Below are 25,086 nucleotides of genomic sequence, written 5' to 3'. Positions count from 1 at the left end.
ACTGGCACCACGCATTCTACAATAAAGCAAGCCACAGACACGGGACAAGTTTTCACAGGCTATGGCCAACATGATCTCTAAATTCTTTCTTAACAGCAGATTTAACACATGACTCTCCCCATTATGAAAGCTGTCAGGTCAGGTCAACCATATTAAAAAAAGAGGTTGACATCAGTTAGCTCAGCTTATACTTTCCTTTCACCAAACGATCACTTCTAGGTTTCAACAACTTCAAGGTAATATTTACGGACCGGATTTTGGTTGCAACTTGTAAGATCTCTCAGTTTTGTCCTGAAAGATGTACAGGACAACAGTCCAAGCCATCTACTGCAGAAACAGACAACTGGTCCCAAATCTGACTTGCAGCGCTTCTCATCAGTGTGGCTTTGGGCAACGGACTTAACCTCACACTGGTCTGCAGTTTACTCATCTAAACAATGCGGATAATGTCCACGTTTGGGGTTATTCAAAGAATTTTTTGAGAAGAGCACCTGTAATGTTCCTTTCAAAGTGCTCAATAAAGTACAAAAAAAGAAACAGAAGAAAATGCACAGAGTATATTTTAAAAGGGATCTCTACTCCAATCCACAAATACATCACTCTCCAAAGGCTAAATGCAAGCTTGTAATTCAGCTTCAAAATAACGCTTGTTATTACAACAGTGCTAACACAGCCTGTGGGTGACTTAAGGACTCAGGTGTCTTGTGTGATGAGCAAAAAATCAGAGACAGATTCTCGCCTGAGTTCTGGTTCCACCTTTTAAGGGCTGAGTTCTTCCAGAGAAATTCCTGAGTCTGCTTATGTTCCAGTACTTCATCAGTGAAGAAAAGATAACACTTTCCTTTTACTGTTTTACCTTTGCTTTTTACCTTTCAGATTCTAATACAACGTAACTAGCCAATGTACAACAGATCTATCAAAAATCTTCAATTAAATTTTTCAAAGGCCACTACACCTATGTGTACATATGTGTGCAAATAATATCGCCCCACCAACTAAATGTAACAAATTTTGTCACTCCTTCAGCTTCAACTCTTATCTTGCCCTCCACTGTGCCACGCTTCATCCACACCAAACTCAGGGATGCTTCACAATCTCTGCCTTGGCTCTAGCAGCTTCCAATGCCTCAACTAGGTGGTAAAATCTATTTCTTTTTCCAGGATGAAATCAAACATCTTCTGTTCTTTAATATCTTTCTAAATTCCTCCAAACTTGGAGAGGAGGGCTTGCTACTCCTTCATTTAAGCCTTCAGTGTTCTCTGTGTGAATGTCACTCATAGCAGGTATGATATGTTAATGCAATGAGGGTCCTGTAAGTCGGTCAGTCTAACTCTCTTAAACTCATGCTCCTTGAAGAAAAGAATTATATCATGGTGTCTAGAATAGTGGCCAGAATACAGAAATAATGTTTGAAGGTTGAGTAAATACATAAGCTAGAAGAGGGTTTCTCATACAGGCTCTGCAAAATTTCTGTCTTATGAGTTAATTTTAAAAATGGGTTCTGTGGCCAATGATGTGTGAGAAATGCTGCATTTTGGAACATGTTCTTACAGATACACAAGGCACAAGTGCAAAGCTACTGAGTGATGCGAACAGAAACACCTGTCTCCTTAAGTTTATCACATCCCAAACTTGGAACCCAAGTGTAACTCCCGTTAACATCCTACATAACTAGTGTTCCAAGTAACATGCTCTCACAAACACTGCATTAGCAGATGAAATACTTCTGTCACAGTTAGCTGTCTACAGCGCATATCCCATAATTAATGATTAGAGAAAGTTCTGTAGCTTAAGTTTTGTATCATTCTATTAAATGTAATATATAAGAGATATTATAATGAAGGAGAAATTCCCTGCTACAATTCTCCTTTTAGCTACTGTTGGTAGGACCCAGCCACCACCAAACGGAACAAAATCTAGGAGACAGATTGGAATCCCGATCACCAGCTACAGTGGTGTTGCTGCTCGACTCCTCTGCCAAGTCCCAAATATAACAAGGAAACCAAATCCCACCACAGATACCAACATAAAGGGTAATGGCTGGTTACATCCTAAGAGAAAGAAGACCTCTGACACAGAGCTAACCACAGAGTCTGAGACTGCAATCAGGCTTCTGGGGGAAATGATTCCTGACCCTATTTTCAGTCCTGAGCACCTAACACAGAGCTGAATCACATCACTGCCTAAGTCAAAAGGAGTATAAATGTGAGCTGCTTTGAAATAATTTTAGCTAGTGTAATTAGGATTTTATTTCTACAGGCAGTCTTCTTTGCCCAAATCAGAAGACTTGAGATTTTTTAATCAGTCACGATCTTTTATGTGTGGAAAACCCTCACACCTGGGAAGGACTGTCGAAGAATTGCATTAATGCTTTGGTAATGACACAGCTGACGGTCTTTTTAGTCTTTATTTCAGTGAATGAAAGAAATTAAATACAAACTAATGCACGCATAACTGGTACCATTCAAAGAAATTAATAATTTACTTTTCCAAATAATTTAGAATTCCAAGTTGCCGACTTCTCATTTTCTAAGAATTCCTTTCCTGAATTTCTGTCTCATACACAATTTGTATATCTTTCACTTGAATGGAAATGAGGCTTGTGAATATTTTTAGATAATTAATAAGACAGTGAGGTATTTAAGGTAGTCTGAAGTAAACCTGTTGACCATTTCAGATAACAATAGTGAGTACAAAAAGAATTAACATTAAAACTATGGTAAATTTTATCACATCTATTTTCTTATCTACAGTTAAAAGTATTGACTCTATGTTCAACATTTCCTCTTGGCAAGGGGGTTAGGACGGAAGGGGTATGTGGAAAAGAAACTTACCTAAGCTAGAATTGCCTTTTGCTATCGCAATAGTCCTCTCGAAAGATTCTCTGGGTGCATTTTGGAGCATGACGCACTCAGCAGCAGAGGCCAGGGAACCCTGTGGAATTAAGAACTTAGAGCCCTGTTAGAAAATAAAAATAAGTCACGTGGAAAGGAAAACTAGACTTTGGAGTATGATTTCAACACCATCCATATTCTCTAGCTGGTTGGGCTTTACTCAGCAAGAACTTACACAACAAGTTCATAGGTTGTCTTTTGAAAATCTGAGCCTTGGGAGAGCCCTGCCTCCAAATGGAGAGAGAAGCCAGAGTAAGCTAACCCTTCACTGCTCCCAACCTCACCATCACACACAGACTGTATCTTTAGAATGTCACCTTTCCAGTCGAATCAGTCAGCACAGGAGAATTCAGCTCTGCACATGATACAACTTCATTGGGTAGGCGAGACTCAGTCCATGCTCTGATGCTGTCACATTCATAGTGCTGTTCAATAGCATCTGCAGGGGTATAGTCATTCATGGCAAAGCCAGAAGCCGGCCCCATGTTCAAGTCCACCGAAGGCGAACTCTCATCCTGTCTTTGCAAGAGATTTTGGGCATATAGCTCCTCCAAGGACATCTGCAGATCAAGTACTGAATCTGAGGAATTTTCAGTAATATCCTGATGATTAAAGAACAAAAACAAAAATTACGGCCAGAATTCTATCAATGCACTTCCTAAGATCTTAATGAAAAACTATTTAGTGAAAAACAAACACAGCATAATTATTACTCAAAAAGTATTAGCAGATGTACAAACTCACTGCTCAGCTTATATGTTGCATATGTTTATTTTTATAAATACGTATACTCTTCCTACAAAACATACATCTACTACTGAGTCATACTACAATATACTAGTACTTAAGCTTATTAAGATACAATATTTTGTTATACTCACAAATAAAATTATTCAGAGTTCCATATACATAGGAAAGTAGATAACTTATATTTCTAAATCTCATTTAAAAAGTAGTTCATTTCCAATCTTTCTGAAATTCTTATTCGTTCTAAGATTCAGAATATAAAGAATATGACATTGATTGAGAGGTCTCCACTTACAAGAACCTCCAAGAAAAATTATTTGGATAGGGATTTGTAGGTATTTATGTAGTCAAACAGAAGTCACACAATCCATATTTTTATAGGGAATTTTTTCTTAAGTACTCTGTAAATTGCAGCAGAAGGAATAGTACTAAGAAAAGTTGTAGTAAGATGTAGATTCCAATCCAGGCTCTTCATTAATAACATCACAGAACTTCTCTTTGTTGTTGTTGACAGTTACTCAGTCGAGTCTCTTTGCAACCCCATGGACTGCAGTATGCCAGGCCTCCCTGTCCATCACCAACTCCCAGAGCTTGCTCAAACTCAAGTCCATCGAGTTGGTGATGCCATCCACCATCTCCTCCTCTGTCGTCCCCTTCTCCTCCTGCCTTCAATATTTCCTAGCATCAAAGTCTTTTCTAAATAGGTGGGCTCCTCGCATTAGGAGGCCAAAGTATTGGAGTTTCAGCTTCAGCATCAGTCCTTCGAGTGAATGTTCAGAATTGATTTCCTTTAGGATTGACTGGTTTGATCTCGGCTTTATGTAAAACAATTTCTAGAATTCCATGAAATTCTAAAATTCTACAGCTCTACATAAATATATATTATCTACTTACAACACATATATTGTATCACTTCTGTGCTTTGGACAAGTATTGTCCCATGAACTGCTGTTGAATAAATGTATCAACTGTTCCTTCAATCCTTTTACTGATGTTTTTAAAGTATAAAATCAGTGTATGAATATATTATCAAAAATCATTTGGACCATACTGCACACAGATTACAGTATGAAAGTCTTCCTTCACTGCTCATTCTGCCAGTCCTTTCCTCAGTAGAAATAAATGGCTCCATTAGTTGGGTGTTTATTCATCAGAGTTTTTTATGTATCTGTATAATATATATGTATAAGTACACATGCACACATATGTACATATTCATATCCATTTTTAAAAATTAAACCAATATAAATACTAAATAGTATATTCCTACTTGATTTTTTGAGGTATCTTTATACCTTAACATGAGAGATTTCCAATGTCAGTAAATATGTCATCATTGACATATTCTGAGTCATTGTAATATATACTGCAAGTATTTCCGAGGTTGTCAATTGTCTTTTAAGTCTGTATATGTCTTATACATACACGTGTAAAAGTTAATGCTTTATGTAACCAAGAATTATGTAATTCTTTATTATTTATGCAATCAGACTGGTCAATTTCTTTATGCTTCTGGTTTTATATGCTGTTTAATAAGTCATCCTTCTGCACAGAATAAATGAAATATTTTTTAGTATTTTTCTCCAACTTTGTAAATGGTTTGTTTTCAGATACAGTTTTAACCCATCTAGATTTATTTTTCAGAGTTTGGTGTGAGATATGCATCCTTTTCATTTTTTTTTTTTCTAAATTGGCAATCAATGGTTTCAACACAATTTATTACACTTGTCTCTTCAATCACTTTTCTGTTTCTCTGGAATTATCAAACATTCCTGGTATAAAGAATTGAGGCAAGTGGGAAAATCATGCAAGCAACTGACATCTTTAAAATCCTTAGAAACAAAGGATAGCAAAGTATCATCCTCCACACTCCCAAAACCTAAAAAATAACCTGTTGGCTCATACAACCAACATTTAGTCTTACCAAAAAAAAAAAAAAACAAACCACAAAATACTTACTAGAATAGTGGTTAGCTTCTGTATTTCTAAATTAATCATAATAATTAGCATAGATCATCCTTACCACTCCTCAAATAAAGGTGGCAATCAAAACTACTTTCCACCGGGAAAAGAGGTCAAGTTGCCCTTGTTAGCTGGGGTTCACTATAAACCATGTAACAGAAATCTCCATGCATTATTCATGAAGGAGTTAACACTGACACATATGAAGAAAGAGCTCATCCACACAGCAGACAACACACGCCTACTTCAGGAACATTTCTGGTTGCTGAACAACAACTGAGTTTTATTTTTAAAAGTCTTATGGATCTAAAAGAAAAGCAGCTCTTCCCTCATAAGATGTCCAAAAATAACCACGATTTCCCAGTACAACTTGGGATCTAAACTGGAATCTTTCAAAAATCCACCTTAATAGGTTCCTCCACTTGACACATTTATGTTCTTAGGGGAAATGGGGGGAAGGTTAAATGAAAATGACAATTATACTTGGAAATATATTGTAATGCATATTAATGTTATACTTAGGCACATTATCTACCCAGAGAATATATTTACATATACAAGATAAAAACTTGAGCATTGGGTGGACACGACCTGCTTTTTTTTTTCAATAATCAGTCTACCACAGAAATCTTTCTGTACTTTAGAAGCATATACCAGAAGGCCAGCTGCCCCAGCTTGCATTGCACCCCCACTCTTTCTGAGATAAGGTACACGTGCTGTACTATCTGTACTCTCAGCCTACTGAGACAGAAGGCAACATCTCTTGTACCTTTGCTAGCTCACAGTTTTTGTCACTAAGATTTCCACAATCACTCTCATTATCTTGATTATAAGTGATGTAATCAGTTTTTGAGACTAACCCTTTCTCCACAATAAAAACTGGTATCAAGATTTAAAACATAACTGAGAAGGTGGCAATATTTTATGCTACAGAATGACACCAGTGGAGATTTATTCCTACAAATATGTTGATTTTTTTTTTTTAAATCATGGAATCCATTGGTTTTGTCTGATTTGTAAGGTATGAAGAGGGGTTTCTATGGTGACAAACATGAAGTTCAACTTGCACTAGAATCAACTGCATTTCCTGGGGACCAACATTCAGGAATGTAGGATATGCACCAAACTGGTAATCTTTTCATCCCTGGAGCAAGGAGAGAGATGACGGGTGCACTAGGGTGTGTGGGGCACGGGCGTGCGGATAAGAAGAGGAGAAGGAAATGCATTACACAGCTACTGAATCTTTATTGATTGGACTATTAAGTCAAAATAGAGAAAAAGTATCTTCTCCCACAAAACCATATTGAGCTTTAAAACGAAAGTGTACAAGTATTTAGTAAGTTTCTAAAACAATTATTTCTGCATTCTATTATGTCTTTGGAGGTGAGAAGGAAAAGTGGATAAAAATACTCATGAAAAAATTAAAACCTAAAAGAATAAGAAAATCAACTAGCTTCTTGCCTTTTATGTACACCTTTCAGTGACCTGACTCCAGTAATCCAAATACCATGGAAATGGCCTTATTTGTCAGATTCTTGAGTAATGTTTTTTCCCCTAAGTCCCTAAATGATTATTAATCAAATTAAGCAAACACAATTCCTTTATTTAAAAAAAAAAGGCAGAATGATCCCCCAAATGGGAGAATTCTGTGCAGAGAAGCTTCAATGTATCCCTACAGTGCCATGCTAAGCAGTGGTCTAGGTCCAGGCCCTGGACCTAGGAAGAAGGCCTCCCTCTATAATAAGACCCTGTTCTGGGTGACCAGCTCTCAGAGCTTCCAGCAGCATGCCTGGCAAAGGGCAGAGCCTTCTCACAGGGTAAAGAAAACAGGTAAACTTATTTGTGCATTTCCAGTCACCATTTAAGGCTACATGATTATTACATGACTAGCAAAGTCAAATATCTGAGGAATCAATGAGATCCTTGCACTCTTTTACCCTTCTTTCAAATCAGTATGGGGGTTTCCTCTTTTTCTTAAAGATCACACGTGGTAAGATTTTTTTCAATTGAAGAATCCCCAAATGAGCTCACTTTTCTTTAAGAAAAATGGCTGGCTCAAAGTTCTATAACAAATTGTCGCTCTGTCTTTTTAAAATAAATTTAGTGCAAAGAAATAGGAAGATGAATGAATAATCTAACTTTTTCAATTTTCCAGCAAAATATCTTAGTACTAAAAAAATGCCACAAAACAAATACAAAAACAAACAAGCCAAAAAAGTGGCAAAGATGCACCACGATACACAAACAGTCCTGCTTTCTAAGAAGACTGAAATCACACAGGAGTTTCACAATGTGTTTTAAAACACCCTCATTAGTGTCTCCTTTGTTGTTTTGTAGTTTAAATATTTCAGTTGATAGGCCAGCTTGCCAAAATTTGCTTCAACAAAAGAGTAAACTGCCTTGGAAAAAAAAAAAAAAGAGGCAAACAAACTTCAGTAAGCCAATATGTTGTTCTGTGCATAGCCAGCATTCGCCCTGTAAAATATATGCTTCTCAGTATGCACGTTGTGTAATCCCGTTAAGTAACAATTACTAAGCTAAACAATGCAATATGTCCCACTGGCAAGAAGGAGTGTGCTACGCAGCAGATTAGAAGATGCCATTAGGAGATGAACTCAGCTTCCAGCCCTGGGGCCACAAAAGAAGGAACATGCCCCAGACAGGACTCAGTCAGATAGTCTCAGGTGTTGTGAGAGAGGAGTAGCTGCTCCATTCAAGATTATACCTTGCAAACCAATTCAAGGAGATTGCCCAGCATCATTTGCGAGGATAACAGGTGCACCTTGACCATAAGAGAAAATGCTTTGAAAATGTTCTGGCCAAAAAATTTCCTGTTAATCAGAAAAGGAGGAAAATTGCCCAAGGCCTATCGAAATTCTACTTTCCGACTGACTTATAAATACAGATTCCCTTCCTACTGAATTTATGTGGAAAATATGTATTTCACATATTTAAAAAAGAATTATTATCCAATCTTTTACTGAATTGATTATGTTTATTTACAATATATTTCCAACATGGAAAAATAAGGAAAATATATCCTTATATGAACCTTTTGCCCAGACTTAACATATAGTAATATTTTGGCATATTTTCTTCAATTTCTCTTTCTTCTTAAAAGGATATAACGTACCAATATTACAGATACAACCAACTTCCCATGCTTTCTTTTTTCTCCAAGAATAATTTCTTTCCTGAAGTTTAAAGGAATCATTCCTACACATTTTCAGATTTTCAAAATATACACACTCACATACACACTCATAAGTAAATATACACTGAACTGCTGTTTATTAAATTTCTAGGAAATATAAACGAGTCCAAGAAATCAATAGAAAGACAAGCAACTCCATTATAAAATGACCAAAAGATATGAAGATGCCATTGGTGGATGTGAAAACTACATGGCCAATATATGAAAACCTGTTCCACTTCATAAGCAATCAGAAATCCAAACTGAAACAGTGATATATCATCTCACACCAAAAGACTGAATAAACTTTATAAAATGTTACTTATTAAAAATTATAGAAAAAAATTAAATAAAGGAAAAAAAATTATAGAGTGTGTCACCAAGAAAATGAATAGAGTTGGGTGAGGCACTTACACCAGTAACCTATTTCGAAAATGTCGATGGCACAGACATATCATACAGTAGCTAAATTCTTCATTCACTTGCAGTGACTTAAACATTCTTTGCCATTCACGGTGGTTTTTACATATTCTTTGGCATTATTTTATATAAAAATAAATGACGGCATTAAGTTCAACTTAGACAATAAGTATTAAACTAATGCAAGGACTATTTTACTATCTAACTTCCCATGGAAATCAGTTTTAAAACCATTCAGAAAATAAAGTTACTCTTGTAATTTTTCCAAAGTAGACACTACCAAATACACAATTTAAGAAATACATTTCATTAAAATTTTTGTCTAATATGCAAATCCTAATCAAAGTTTTGAAATCTTGTACCTATCACACTGTATCACAGAACCCAGATTTAAAGAGTCCCTCAGAGTCTACAAGATATCCAGCTAACACTACCAAAAGGAAACTGCACTTTAAGAGTGAAGTCATCACTTCATAAACATAAGTTCTTTAACATGCCACTCCCACAAAATCCCATTAGCAATGATCTCTGGGAAGTAAGTTCTCTCATAAATAAAATGGTATTTCCTTTGTACCTTGGGAGGAGAAGATGGAAGGGAGGGACCATAATTCAGGTTATCACTACAAGCACTGCCATGAAGAGATAAAATAGAGGCTTGAGTAGAGTAGATGCTGTCATTATCAGGAGAGTACTGTGACTCAAAGGCAGATTCATCTGCTAAGTCAGCATCATTTGCGTTCACCTAGGAATAAAAACAATAATATCAGACGGGAATTCTGTTCTAAGACTAAAGGGCATACTGGTATCATTCTTTGGTCTATCCTATTCTCTATTTAAGGACCTATTTAAGGACCTCTTCACTCTCTTCAACACATCAGAAACTAACTACTGTAACAGAACAAAGACAAACTGGTGCTAGCATAGAGGGTTATTTTGTTTCATCAATGAAAGGGCAAAAAGTAACAAACAAGGGCTTGGAGCAATTCTAAGTTTAAATATTTCTATAATTTAAAAAAATACTTTTTTCCAGTTACCTGGAATTACAAAGTGAAATTATTGTACTGATTGCAATATACACCAAAACTTTCCAAATGGCTGATTCAGGAGCTGGCAATTGAAAAATAACTAACAAGAACCATATCCTTCGACAATAGGATTATTAGAATCAAAGCCAGATGTGCACAATTAGTTATAAACACCTAATGGAGAATTTCACAGATTTGAAACCTCTCACTAGTCCAACACCACTAAGACAAGTATTTAAAATATTCCTTTCTAGTCACACTGAGGAATGCTTCCCAGCCCTCCAAAAAAAATTTTAGGTCAGGAACCTGGCTTTAATGGTAGAAGTACTAGGAATAGGATGTGTAATTTTTACACTTGTATAAATGTCATATGCATATTTATATCTGATATTTAGTTTTATACTTTATTAAGTATTAACATAGCACTGGCTCCTCTACCAGACCATAAGGTTCTCAGGAGCAAGAACCATGTATTCACCCAACAAAGTTGGGCCTCCAGTGGTCCCTAAGTGTAGTTATTACAGTGAATGATTTTATATAGACCAAGTAAAAATAAAATTTTAATGTAAAAGCTTCTGGTAAATCAATAATGCTAACAAACATGTATTCATAGAAAACATGAACATTCCCTCTTTTGGAAGCTTCTGTGCTCTTAATCCACAAGTGAACCAATGTATGTGACTTTCATATTATTATCTAATGAAATAATATAACTTACATCATTAAAAGGAAGGTAAAATAAGTGATCTATGAATGAATACTGAAAACAGTTAAAGAATGCTTAGAGATACTCAAGTACGTATTTAGAGCAAACAGTGCTCTAATAACTTTTGGTATGATGTAAAGATTAATTTTACATGTTGACATAATACACTGCTAACTGAATTTCCCCCACAAATTCAACATTTTTCAGGTATATAATGGTTTGCTTTTCTTCTCATTTTGAACTGTGAGAACTACTGAAGTTGAAAATAAAATGTTAAGTTTTCCAAAAGATAATGAACAAAGAATACAGTAAAACTTCAGAATGTTTTGAAAAGCAAAAATAAGACATGTAAGATTTTGAAAGAAAGCTTGATAAGCCAGGGCGCAACTAACCAGAGCCAAGTCAGCCCTGAAGAGGGCTTTATCAGCCAGCCCTTCCTCCTCGCAGGAATGTGGCGGGTAGAGAAAGGAATCCTCCTTAGCAGAAACATAACCCTCTTCTGGGGACAGCTGCAGGGAGAATGAAGTTCAGTGTTTGAGGATGAGTTCATGAAAAAGAGGGAGAACAGAAAAGAGGGAGGGAAAGGGAAAATAGAGGAGAGGGGAGAAAAAAATAAGGGGGGGAGAAAAAATTGGAACGTTTTCAAATAATGTTTTCAAGTTATAAAGTCATCATAAACAAACGACTTTAACATAAATGATGAGCAAGAAATATAATAAATATTCATACTGAACAGTTTTATATTTTAAGACACAATAAGAATGCTTATCCCAATACCAACATCATCTGCTAGATGAGAATGCCTTTCTACGAACTTCTTTACCCTTCTTACAAAAAGATTATCAAAATCAACAATTTTTTACATTATAATAGTCTTCTGGTCACTTCTGGTCACCTACCAAATACTCGACTTGAATAATGACTTCTAAATACAGAAATAAGGCAACTTTTAGGTGTTAAGACAGAAGAATCTGCAGAAAAAGAAAACATTAAAAAGGAGGACCAATATCTCTCTGTCATTCCTTACTAGAATATTACTTTAAAGAATGTAATTTCTCTGACAAGGATAGTTAGTGAACTCTCAATGGAGTCTCTTAGTTTAGCATGGCTCAAAATACAACCATCACCATCAACTCTATATGTGTACAATATACTTACACTGCACTCCTGATTATTTTAAAGAATGTTAATTTCCTTGACAAGGGACGTTAGTAAACTCTCAATGAAGTCTCTTAATTTAGCAAGGCTTAAAATACACCACCAACTCTGTATGTATACAATACACTTATATTGCACTCCTGAGAAGTCAAATTATAACCATGATCACAGTGATGGAAAACCTAGCATTCTTCTTAAATATCAGGAACAAACAGGCTAAAACATTTAGATTGTCTTGCCTACATCACCCTGTATCACCAATATGTGCAAAAGTATTTCAGAGAAAAAAAAAATGTTTATCTTCTTTGCCCACACATATGAGCCTAATTTTTAGTAAAACTGACTTCATATAAATGAGATTTATCACAATTGCAATGCATATTCAATTTGAAATACTAAATACTCGTATGAAAGAAACTTATTTTGGAAACAGCTAGGGAAGAAAAAAGATTGCTTGAGTTAAGTGGCACAATTTTCCCTTAAGGGCAGTAAAACACATGTATTGATCATGTTTGCCATTTTCTTTGTGTAACAGAAAGACCAGAACCATATGTATGGTCAATCCTAATAAATATGCAGAGTCCCATAATGCACTATCTTCATTCTTACACTCTTCATACTGAACCCTTGTTCTGATTCCTACAATCCTGGTTTCATTTGAGGTTTGCTTAATATTCTCTTTCTTCTTCCCTTCCTTTCTTCCTAGTTTCATAAATACATTTTCACAGGTTACCAAAATTTGTTGTGGAACGAAAAGCAGAGCATGAAAAATCTACTCAACATTTTAAATACATCAACAAGCTTACAATCTAAACAAACTCTTTGACAAAGTCAACAGACTTTTATTCGATGCTTATGCATATATATCTATGTGTTTATGTTTATTTAAGAGAGAATATTATTTGTCCTTTTCACTTAAAATATATTTATACACTGAAAAAAATACAAATAGTGAGACCATCTCTAATATTTCATTGCAATTCAATGATAAGTGCTATGCTGCAATCGCTGTACCCAATAATCATACTAACATTATGTAGCATGAATTTATTAGTTGTTTTTATATTGCAGTAATTAATAACATGAATGCTATTCCCTCCCAGGAGGAGAGCTACAGGCTGATGAATCTAAATTAGAAAGTTCAATTTCTTGTTCTGCAGTAATTATACAACAAATATTTTGAAGTCAACAGAATACTGGGACTTAATCCACTCTGACAGAGATTCTATTTCTTCCACTATAACTGAAGATTCCACTGTTCGCTGTTGTTATTAATTTCTCTAATACGTCAACTTACTGGTATAGATATTTTAAAGCCTATTTCTTTGAAAAACATTTGTTTCTATATTGATCATGACCTTATTTTTGAATTAAAAAAAGCTAAAAGTAAACCACAGAACATTAACTTTTAAATTTATTTCTGAACTTCCTGGCTGTTTCTTTCCTTTATCCTTTTAAGAAATATTAGAAGTGAAAGTGAAGTCACTCAGTCGTGTCCAACTCTTTGCGACCCTGTGGACTGTAGCCCACCAGGCTCCTCCGTCCATGGGATTCTCCAGGCAAGAATACTGGAGTGGGTTGCCGTTTCCTTCTCCAAGGGATCTTCCCGACCTAGGGATCGAACCCACATCTGCCCGCATTGTGGGCAGACGCAGGCAGACGCTTTAACCTCTGAGCCACCAGGGAAGCACTCAAAATTAAATTTTTACACTCATGGAGCCAATAACCATGCTGATGAAAAGCATCAAAAATCATGATTCAATCACGAAAATACCTGAAGCAAAAAGGTTGAAAGTCACTTTTATTTGCAAATAAAAAGAAATCAATAGAATCTGAATTCTTACAGGCAAAGGCTTGGCAACACCTATTCTCACAGTTCCTGATGGTGCACCCTTCAGGGCCTGTACAGCTTCCTCGAGACTGCTGTTTTCCAAGTTAACATCATTGACAAACATGAGTCGATCTCCAGGGAGTAGTCGCCCATCCTTTTCGGCAATTCCACCAGGCACCAAAGAACGAATGACGATCACAGTGCTTGCTGGATCAATTGGATCCTGACAGGACGAGAAAGCAAAGAGCAGGCAACTTCTTTCTACACTTAAAAATGTTATTATAGGTTGCACTCTCTGCATTGTAATGGATGGGTAAATTTTTCAAAGTGTCTTTTAAAAATTCCATACAACACTTCCACTGAATTATCTGGGTGAAGGCTATCTCCATTTTAAAGAGTTTAGGAAGAATCCTCCTAAACAATGGTATCCCCACTTTCAATGGTTCCCAAGTAGATCTTTTAAATTTTATAGGTAAATTTAAAATTGTGACTTCAGCTACTGACACACTGTCCAATTTTATAACTATCATCTGAGATTCATGAATTATTAACAGCAGCATTTACTGACAGGCTATTACTATTGTGGAACATCAGTAGATGTGAGTGTTCTGAGGAACGGGCTTGTTTTTGGAATGAAGAAATACAGAAGGAGGCCATATAGTAGTTGATAATGCAGTGTTTCTGATACACAGCAACCTTAATATTAGAACAAGACTCCAGAACCATGCCTGAGAAAGAATACAACTCTCTGGAGTCATCTGAGACAGCCTTCCAGCTCAGCACTAATTCATGAGGAGCAGCAGCTGCACTCCGTCAGACCAGCAGTTGCCTCCCCCCAGTAACTCAGCCCAGAGCTCAGCACAAGGACCCAGGCTACACCTGACCTGACCTCATTCAAGATTATTCATTAAGTCTGGTCAACTAATAAGAATACGAGAATTTACAATATGTCCAAAATGATATATCTATCATTCACTTCAGACAAAAGAAGTAAGTATTTGATAGTTTCTGTCTTATCACTCAAATACAAACCATCCATTAACAATAAGGAAATAAAAACAATTTAGGCATATTCCCCAAAGAAACAGAAAAACTGTATTTCTATGATATTCCTAGAAAGTATTCTGCATAATCTTCAAATTTCCGAGAGCTGAAATATAAAAGAGCTCAAAAAACTCAATGCCAAAAGAAATGCTTTATAGTAATAATCTTATTATGAATTATTATTCTGAAAGACTAGAAACAAGAATACATATTTGATGACTCTAAAGTATTATCTACTTTTGCTCTACCAGTAACAACATGTGTATAGCATCTGTTATCTTTAAAAAAAAAATTTTGTTAAAAGTAGGATATATTTACCTGGTAATCTAAAATGCTAAAACCAAGTCCTTTGCTCCCTTTCTCCAGCTCTATGTTCTGAACATCGGCTTCCCACATAGCCAAAGGTCCTTGAATTTCCTCTGCATTCCGACCCACATCAGTCATAGTCAGCACAGGATCCTCTGTCTCCGAGGACCCGATGAACTCACCTAGATCTACGTGAGGCTGGATAAACAGACCAGACAGCTCTTATTTCAGATGTACTAGATCCGCAGATGTACATACCAATGCTACGAGTAAAAGGGAGATTCCCAGCATCTGTCCAGAATATAGTACTCACATATGAGCAGCAACAATCAAGAAATCTTTATGAATTAAGGTATCAACTTAGAAATAGCCTAACTTGTAATAGGCACTTAAAATGTATGGTTCAAAGAGCTTCCATAAAAATATATAGTGATTCTATCTTAGCAGCATAATTCTGTGTGATTTTCACCTTTTTCATCAGTGTCTGAATCACATCTGTTGTTAGAAAAAGAAATGTAAAGCCAGTTTTGATATTAAAGAAAAAGAATGCTTATGATAAACTAGAACAATTCAAGAGGAAATGGCTGTATGTATAAGTTCTGCATACTGAGCAGACAAGGGTTCTAAAATCCTGTGAGTTGTGCACTTGATTATTTCATTAATAAATTAACATGCATAGTGCCAAGATGATATCTGAAGACACATTGGCCTTGGCTTGAAGACTTCCTCTATTATTTTTCTTTTATCTCTGTTGCCTTGAGCTGCATTCTTAACCTGGGCTTCACAGTTACCCATCTCAAAGAATTTTTGTGGATAAAGTAAGGTAATATTTAAAAAGCATTTGGCACAAAAATAGGGGTTCAAACATTAGCTTCTTTTAGTCAAATATATTACAGTGAATCTAGGTTAATTCAGTTTTGTATATCTCTTGAAAACACTAGATAGGAAAAATGTTTTTGATGATGAAATGCTACTTTAAATGCTCTCTTTGCTTTTTTAACAATTATTGCACAGTAGAACCATGGATGCAAATCCGTCCATCTGCTTTATTGTAATAATCCCATTTATATCACATTAAAATATATCTGGACATGTATGGTGGTAGACTGATTTCTACAGAATTTGGCATTATGTTTCTTATTTTCCCCTATTCTTATCACCCACATGACAAGCACTGAGCTGAGGAGGTTATACAAAAGTATCTGACTAGATATGTACTATATACTCACTACTTTCATATTTCAATCTCCTGTTAAGGGGGCAAGTGTCCATTTCATAGGAATCCTGTGAATAAACTATTCAAGCACCTATTTTGCAATAATACCTAATGACTGACATTTTACCTCAAGAAAAGTGAGATTCAGAAAGATGAAGTGACTTGCCCATGGTCACAGAGAGAGGAAGGGTCAAGCCTGATTCAAACCTAGGTCTGTCTGACTCCAAAGTCTATCCTATATGCCAGAGGATTTGTGAGGAAATCAGCACCAAGTAAGAAAAAAAAAGGCTTAAAAACTTTTAAATGCCATATAGCCTTCCCATTGCACATTCAGATTAGTCTCCCATATCTGCACGTCTGACACCTTTTCTGTTAGTTCCATGTCACACAAGTCCAGGCTCTCCACCTCCGACGGGGCAGCAGGCGGCACGGTTCGACGACAGCACACCATTGTCACCTCCACGGGCAGCTCTTTCAGAACAGTCACCACATCCTGGTGATTCTCCCCAAGCAGGGTTATGCCATTCACCTGTGCAAAAGGAAAAGTTGGCCAAGAAAGAACACTTCCTAACAGGACTACTCCTTTCAAAGCAATATTTTATTACATTAATATAAATTGTACTGAAGGGATGATCATAGCTGCACTATGCTCAGAACTATGGCTGGATCTGTAGTAGTGTTACCTAAAATAATTTACGTGCAACACTACAGTCTTACTGGAATTGGACCTTCTAAAGTACTCACAGAAAGATCACTAGCTTTCACCCATGTTTCATATGCCTGTGTAATAGTTTGGAAGGGGAGAATTAACAAAATTGTTTCCAAAGAATAAAGCTTGTTTTAAAATGATATATCACCATTAAATGAAAAACTTCAAGATAAAAAATGGAATGTATTTTATTATATACTAATACATTTAAAAAGTGGGATAAATTAATAAATTCAAATTTTCTTACATATTCATTAAAAATATCTGGAAGATTTAATAGAACCAGTAATAAGCAGTTACACCTAATGAAGGGTTGGGACAGAAAAAACACTACTCACTGGAGTATGTCTTTGTCTTATATGTGATTATGAAACATGAACATATTACCTATTCTAAAAATTGAATGTTTAAAAAAATGTAAAGACAGTTTTTATATTCTCTGGACCTAAAACAAACAAAAACCATGCATGGAATTAGGTCTGATGATCAATGTACATACAGATAGGAAATTTCTGCTCTGGGTAAAGTTTTACTTGTGTATCTCTCTCAAGTACCCTTTGAAGGAGGAACTTAAAATAAGAACTTAATTGTTCACCACATTAAGCCTCCCACAGCCTTTTCAGAATTTTATTTACGAAGGGGAAGATGGAATAGCTTGCTTACTTCCAACAGCTCATCTCCACTGAAAAGCTTCCCACTGTGTCCAACAGGACCTTCCGGGAGGACAGATCGAATAAAATGATGGCCGACTGTTGCTTCCAGACTTATTCCCAACCCACTGTTCTCGCTGAACTTGCTCACGTGAGCCACCTGAAAGGAGAAATATCATCACAATTTTTAATATTCTTTCATTTTTTTCTTTTTCTGTATATGTATTTTATGTTCACCCCCCAGAAGGTCAAATTTCTCACAAAAACTTCAAAAACCTTATTTTAAAGCTGCAAACCTTTAGCGTTTTGCCTTGGAAAGAGTATTGATGTCTATTAGTTTCCTGAACCAACACAAACCAAGAGGAAGCAGCCAGGTGCAAGCTTCCAAGACACTCTGTGCTATCTAAGATGCCGATACCAGATGGAGGGTAGTCAGAGGACCACTGATAATATCAGAAGCCTGAGCTCAAACCACACACAGAAAGACACACCCTTACCACCTTCCATGTGCCAGGACTATACAAATCCCATCACGCAGACTATCTCACTTACTTTTCATAAACAGGTACAATGTCTATCCCTGCTTCCAAACTTACAAAAATGAGGTTCTGAGAGGTCAGTTTCAACAGAGTCACACAGCTAACAAAAGCACTTGGAACTTCAGCAGTCTGAACCCACGGCCCAGGCTCTGGACCATAAACTGTATCAAGGGGACAACACTTGTCTTTAAAAGTGAATCAAAGCTTAAAACAGGAGAGTAAACTTTTTATTTCTGACTGTTACTCTAAATAATGAAGAACATTAGGAAATCACTATTTTTACAGACAGTCCAATCACTATAATATTAAAATCAGAAAGTATACTAAAGATGATCTGCTTTATCCCCTTTATAGTTAAGGGAACTGATCGATAGAGAGACTGAGAAAAATACTGTTTAATTATAAAAGATCTTTTTCAAATCTTAATGATAATGAGCGCAGAGTTAATCCTGGAAGCTGCATTATCTAAGTTTTAAATCTATTCTTGACAAAATCCTTCAATTCCTTATTTAGGTATCACTTCCTCCATGCAGCCGTCCATGTCCCCACTTACAACATCCATCAATCCTTCTCTCTACTACCCCACTCCTCCTATAACTTCATTCATGCTGTGTAACTACAGAGGAAGCAACTGTAAATCCAGACATGTCATAGTCACCTGTGTTTGATAAGGGCCTATAAATAGCTTAGTCCATTCTGACTTATAATAAATTTTCACCCTTGATACATTACTGGAAGTGCCACCAAAACAACATGTAGGCAAAGGGCAGCTAAGAGTCCACAGTCTCCGTTCTGACCTCTGTGAGGAGTGGCTAGCGAAAGCGTGCTCTTACTACTCAAGTGTGACCCAAAGGAGCGCAGTCTCCGTTATGCATGCCAGCCATGATAACCCCACCCACAAAGGAACCTCCCAACGCTCATTTCATGCTAAACTAACAATAGTTAAGCTGAACTTGGTTCTCTTCTTTCTTGACTCAATTTAAAACTGTGGTCACAACTGTACTTACTCAAATCTTATTTGACACAAATTGAGTGTTTAAAAAAATAACTTTGTAATGAGGATTAAAAGAAACACTGAGAGTACTGCTTGACACAAAGTACTCAGTGAATGTTATTTTTATTAATATTATATATAATTATCTCTTGTGTTTTATCATCTTTAATCTAGAGCTACTTGAATATCATAAGCAACATGAAAATTTTTACCTAACCAAGTATTTTATTGTTCCTTTTGAAATTCCTGAAATTTGCTGGTATATACCTAAAGATTCATAATCAATTTCCACTTCATTAAAACATGTTTTAGAACAGCAGATCACAACTGCTACTCTAGGTATGCAAGTTGTTAAATAAACATAAAATGTTCACTATGGCCTAAGTAAAATGAAAAAAGCATGCAGACTAAAAACCCTCAAGAAGAGTAAGAGCATAAGAATGATAAAGATTCTTTATCATCAAAAATGATAAAATAGGGAAAAGTTCTTTTTACAATTCTGTACTAGGTCATGATGATTTTTGTTTTATTTTCAAGTAAATTCTGTTATTCTATTCTGATTCTTTCCATAAATCCCAGGAATGAGAATCTGAAAAACTCTTCCTTTTATCCATATAATATATACTACTATGAGAAACAGTGATGAATTATAAGTTCTAAAACTTCCATTCCATGTACTTTAGCACCTTGGTTACTTACTATCCAACTTTCTCCAACTTGAATTTTTTAATATCTGAATCAGCACACTTAGGTCTTTGAAAAAAAACCCTGGTGTTTGCAACTTCTCTAGGACTATTTACAATAGTCATCTTTATCACTGTCAGAAACTCCCTGCTCAAATACAGTTTACAAGTTGGGAAGTTAGGGAGGGGAAGCCAACGTACCACTATCTCATAGTTAATCCCCATCGTCCTCTGCCACTTGGCCAGCAGGGCAGCCTCCTGCTGTTGCGCATCTTCTGCTTCCTCTCTGTCAGCTGACACTAACGGGAGAGAGGACACGATTAGTGACGCACGACACAAATCTCCGTGTCTCAGTCTTCTGTGCCAGGGACACAGTGACGAGGACCTGTCTGCCATACTGTCAGGTAGGAAGTCAGGCATGAGCAATGAGGGGCTGCCTGGCTGAAAAGGATGCAGGCTGATCTCTAAACCCCATCCTAGACACACCCAGGGGAGCTCACAAATATGCTACAAAATAACCACAGAGATTGTTCTAACTAGTGCACATGTGTCCAAGGCACACTAATCACGGGGGCTTCTCCAGGTAACCTTAGGTAGCTAGGAAGAAGCCCATTAAGGGTTCATAAATACTCTACACACACACACACACACACACACACACACACACACACACATCTGACAAAAGACCGAATAATAGGAAGGCATAAACAACATAGCCTGCTGTTACATAACTTGGAATTGTCAATAGGCTTTGAGTGGATGCCCATTTGCATTCACTTTCACTGACCGGTGGTGAGCACAAGCCCTATTTTGCATTTTGCACCAGGCATAACCAAGAGGAGGAGACAGAAAGTAATAAAAGGGGGAAGCCAAGAGGAATCAGGAGGAGGATGATAACTCCTTTGGGGTTGACCTGCTCCCATGTCTTCAGAGTGTCTGTCTGATAAAAGATCTGTTTGCTTGAGCTGAACTGAGATATAACTGTCTGTTGTTTTAAACCCTTCAGTCCATCATACCAATTTTTTGTTGAAATGAGACAAGAACTGAGGAAGAACTGCCATGACAATAATAAGTTTGGCTCTTCTCCTAATACATGATTTACTCTTATTTCTATAAACATTTTAATAATTCAGTTTAGAACTGTATATTCCAAGACTATTCTCTTTTAAGAGATATCTTTTAGGTCTTAACTATATTTCAATTAAAGTATCCATATATTATCCAACTTTTATTTAAAAGAATGAGGACTCCAAGTAGCTCTAGGATTCACTTGATGACCCTCTAGTGACTATTAAAAAGCTATACTGCCTGCTATGTTAATCTCTATTTCATTTTCATTTGGTTCTACAGAGTACAGAAGGGAACATGCTATGACTCAGAAAAAACAAACAAAAGAAATTAACAGATAATATATGCAACTCCACGTACTCCGTGTACAATGAGAAAATATAAATAAAAAAGAAGAAACAAATGGAAAATGTACATTAAATTAAAACCCTATAATAGGAATCGTACTAATTGGTAAAAAAAAAAAAAAGGAAAGTGAAATCTATTTTGTGAAGAAATTCACAAAACCATTATGCAAAGAATACTGAATTAAAACAAAATAAACTGGTTGAGGATAATTTTCAAGTCATATTCAAGGATTTTCATGCCATCATATTTCTTACTCATAAAGGTTGTCTTTTAAAAAAATCTTTACAAGGCACTACTCCCTAAATTAGATTTTAAACATCACTTTTAGCATTCCATTCTCAAATTTAAAGAGTAGTCTAAAATTCAGATGTCTCATTAACTGCCTCCTTGTTAGTGGAATGAATGGGCTTTTACTCCAGGCCTATTCCAAGTTTTTTATGCTTTAAATTAATAATATTCAGCTTTATTTTTGAGAAACTAGAAACAGTAAACTATGTATTTCTTTAAAAATCTGGAGACTAGCCCCCCAAAATGAGTGTCTTCTCTTCAAATGCGTATTCAATGCTGAGAGGATAAAAGTGCAGGAGTGAACACAGATTATAGGAGATGTTTCAACCTGGTAAGAGTTAAAAACAGGAGGGTCAGTTTGGTACCACCTCCTCCCATATCCCATTTCTCTGATTCTGCAGTGGTTACACAAGTGAGCAATGAGCAGTGTTCAAGGAGGGTGAGATTCTGAATAAAGAAAGTAGGGAATCTGTAAGCTAATAATAAAAGATTTGTATTCATTCAACCAATCTACAGTCACAAAAACCCTCCATGTTCCCCCTTTCCCAAATGCCCCCAAGATGAGATTCCAGGTATATTTAAAAAACCCTAAAGTTCAAACTTCTGATGTTACTGAGAAGTCAAATGACTTGCCAGGCTCACACAATGAGTCAAATTTATGTGGAAGAGTCAACGGTATCTTATCCCTTGTCTGAGGACCAGCACTTGAGTAGATGCATTAGAATTGTTTATAGATATTTTTTCCTTTATTTTAAAAAGATTGTGGGACTCCTGATCCCAAGTCTAGACCCTCTCACTCTCAATGCACATCACCAAAGTAAAACAAGACGGTTGAGCCTTTAAGACCATCCACTACCCTCACTCCATCTACTATCTCAAGTTTTATGCTTTGAAACATTTTTAATCCTTTTCCAGAAACTGTCGTGCTAGACAAGACTCTTGAGAGTACCTTGGACAGCAACCAGTCAATCCTAAAGGAAATTAACCCTGAATATTCATTGGAAGGACTGATGCTGAAGCTCCAATACTTTGGCCACCTGATGCAAAGAGCCAACTCATTGGAAAAGATCCTGATGCTGGGAAAGATTGGGGGCAGGACGATAAAGAGGCGACATAGGATGAGATGGCTGGATGGCATCATCAACTCAATGGACATGAGCTTGAGCAAACTATGAGAGATTGTGAAGGACAGGGAAACCTGACATGCTACAGCCTATGGGGTCACAAAGAGTCGGACATTACAGAGCGACTGAACAACAAAGCACTTGCTGTATTCACTTTATCCTAAATAATTCCTACACTTCCTAGTGTAAAAATCGCAGACTGTGATTAACACCTGAGAATCCTATATATCTCACTCTTGGGATATCGCTGTGAACACAAATATTCACTTAAAACAAAAAAGTTAAATCACAATTTTCAGCAAGAAAAATACTTAACAATGAAGGAGCTAATGTTTTAATGAACTGCAGCACTTCAATATAACTATTTTAGTGAAGGACAGAATTCTCATAAAGATATCTGTCTTGGGCTTTGTTCAGTAGATTTAGTTTGTCAAACACCTAAAGCAATAATGACAGGTCAAGGAAGCATGGACCACCCAGCCTAGAAAGACAGCAGCAACATGTTGACATAATTATGTATAACAATGCTGCCTTAAAATTTCTTTAAGCAGTGTGATGAATTCTAGGTGTATAGAGACAGAAATCTCAGAAAGGCTTAATAATTTCTCTGTATAACTCCTTTCAAAATTTAGAATTTTAAAAAAATTTGGAGGAAAAAGCCCGCAAAATAGGCATACTTTCATTTGAGAGTTTAAGCTTTAAAGATTCATTTTTTATGTTTATTTTTTAAATGCTTTAACACTTTACTGTTGCTTGTTCAATAAGAGACATATTGGCTCTATCTTAAGAAACAAGGGGTCTGAAATACCAACCGTGTATGTAACAGAATGATTTCTAAAGGTTCTGGTTTTTAAAAAATGAAGAAGAGAAGACTGACTCAGCAAGAAAATCTGCCAGTTATAAATAAACAATTTTAATCAACTAGAGCAATTATTCCCATCTATGAACAAGGATTTAACACTCTTTTTTGAAAGTTATTTTTCTAATAATTTATAATATATCTATAGAGGTTGAACCACATTTGTAAAACTCATTTGTCTAAAAAAAAGTAATAAATATCGTAATAACCTGGCTCCATGTGTTTACCTTCTTCTTCAATTGGTAATATGCTGGTGTTTCTCCTCAGAGATAAAGAATCTTCATCTTCTTGATAAGTATCTTAAAGATAAGAAGATTTTACCACTTAGGCCTGTAATATAATCGAGCAACTTGACTTTTTCAAACTCCACTTTATTTGAACACCTAGATGAGAGCTAACTTTTTGTATATAAAGTTTTCAACAATCACTGGTACTTATAGGAAAGTTCTCCTGCTAATGGAACAAACAAGTGATAAAATTCCCCTGGGATTTGCCTCCCTGTTTCCTGGTCTGCAATTAGTAGTGTGTGGCATAAATGGTCAACAGTTTGAGAAATGAAACACACTTTCAAACCAACAGCCTGACTTCTATGAATAAATGCTTACATCAGGAAGCTACGTGGGAATTTGGTAATTTTCAGAGATGTTCATGTACAAACACTTATGAAAGACATTTCTAAATGTGGAAATAAGGGTCTCATGGTCTACCAACTGACCTAGTCAAGCCTAAACACTGAATTAAAGCTGATTCCTTCAAGAAAAGGCTGGGCAATTTGGAAACATTACAGCGCTCACAGGCAGAACAAACTTCCCCCTAAAGAGAAAATGTACCAATGACATCCCAAAGTAAGGCAACAACAGAAAGGCAAATGACTACATGATTCCAAATGAGAAGATGAGAAGCGGCGACTGAGAAAACAGGACAGAAATCAGCTTCATTCAGAAGCTCCATTCAGTTAATGGACAAATCTCTGCTTGCAGTTAATCCTCCTTGTATTAAAATCCCTTTTTACTTGGTTTATAATGAATAGTTACAACTAAGTTGCTCTTTAAATGATTTTAGAATTAGAAAAAAACTGATATGAGTCTAACCAAAAAATCAGACTCACGTGTCCTCACCTTTGCTAACATTTGCAGTAACAGGAGACAAAGCCACGTCTTTTGTGACGTCCTCCCGTGACGCCGGTTCGGCATCCTGCTTGGTCCCTCTTCTCATTAGCGTCAGATGCACAGTCTGTCCCGTGTGGCGCAACACCTCCACTGCTTGTTGATTGGTAAAGCCCTGAAGGTTTGTGCCATCTACCTACGGTTAGAACAAGACAC

General features: G+C 36.3%; 1 protein-coding gene across 9 annotated transcripts in view; it reads right to left on the bottom strand.

Moving 5' to 3' along the window:
• Positions 1-25,086, bottom strand: part of MPDZ (multiple PDZ domain crumbs cell polarity complex component) — a 160,776-nt gene that overhangs the window by 65,119 nt on the left and 70,571 nt on the right. For 6 of the 9 annotated variants that reach the window (XM_043890631.1, XM_043890630.1, XM_043890633.1 and 3 more), the window contains 11 exons: positions 24,883-25,066; positions 23,974-24,063; positions 20,279-20,376; positions 17,875-18,021; positions 16,867-17,031; positions 15,299-15,484; positions 13,950-14,159; positions 11,340-11,456; positions 9,791-9,958; positions 3,212-3,496; positions 2,835-2,958 (listed from right to left, as the gene is read on the bottom strand). In XM_043890631.1, the coding sequence (XP_043746566.1) occupies positions 2,835-2,958; positions 3,212-3,496; positions 9,791-9,958; positions 11,340-11,456; positions 13,950-14,159; positions 15,299-15,484; positions 16,867-17,031; positions 17,875-18,021; positions 20,279-20,376; positions 23,974-24,063; positions 24,883-25,066 (1,774 nt within the window). The remainder of the gene's footprint in view (positions 1-2,834; positions 2,959-3,211; positions 3,497-9,790; positions 9,959-11,339; positions 11,457-13,949; positions 14,160-15,298; positions 15,485-16,866; positions 17,032-17,874; positions 18,022-20,278; positions 20,377-23,973; positions 24,064-24,882; positions 25,067-25,086) is intronic. The other 3 variants (XM_043890632.1, XM_043890635.1, XM_043890639.1) reach the window with 3 other exon arrangements.

Source organism: Cervus elaphus, chromosome 29 (assembly GCF_910594005.1).
Source record: "Cervus elaphus chromosome 29, mCerEla1.1, whole genome shotgun sequence".
NCBI lineage: Eukaryota > Metazoa > Chordata > Mammalia > Artiodactyla > Cervidae > Cervus > Cervus elaphus.
The sequence above is the reverse complement of the archived record's forward strand: the minus strand, read 5'-3'. Positions and strand labels throughout refer to the sequence as shown.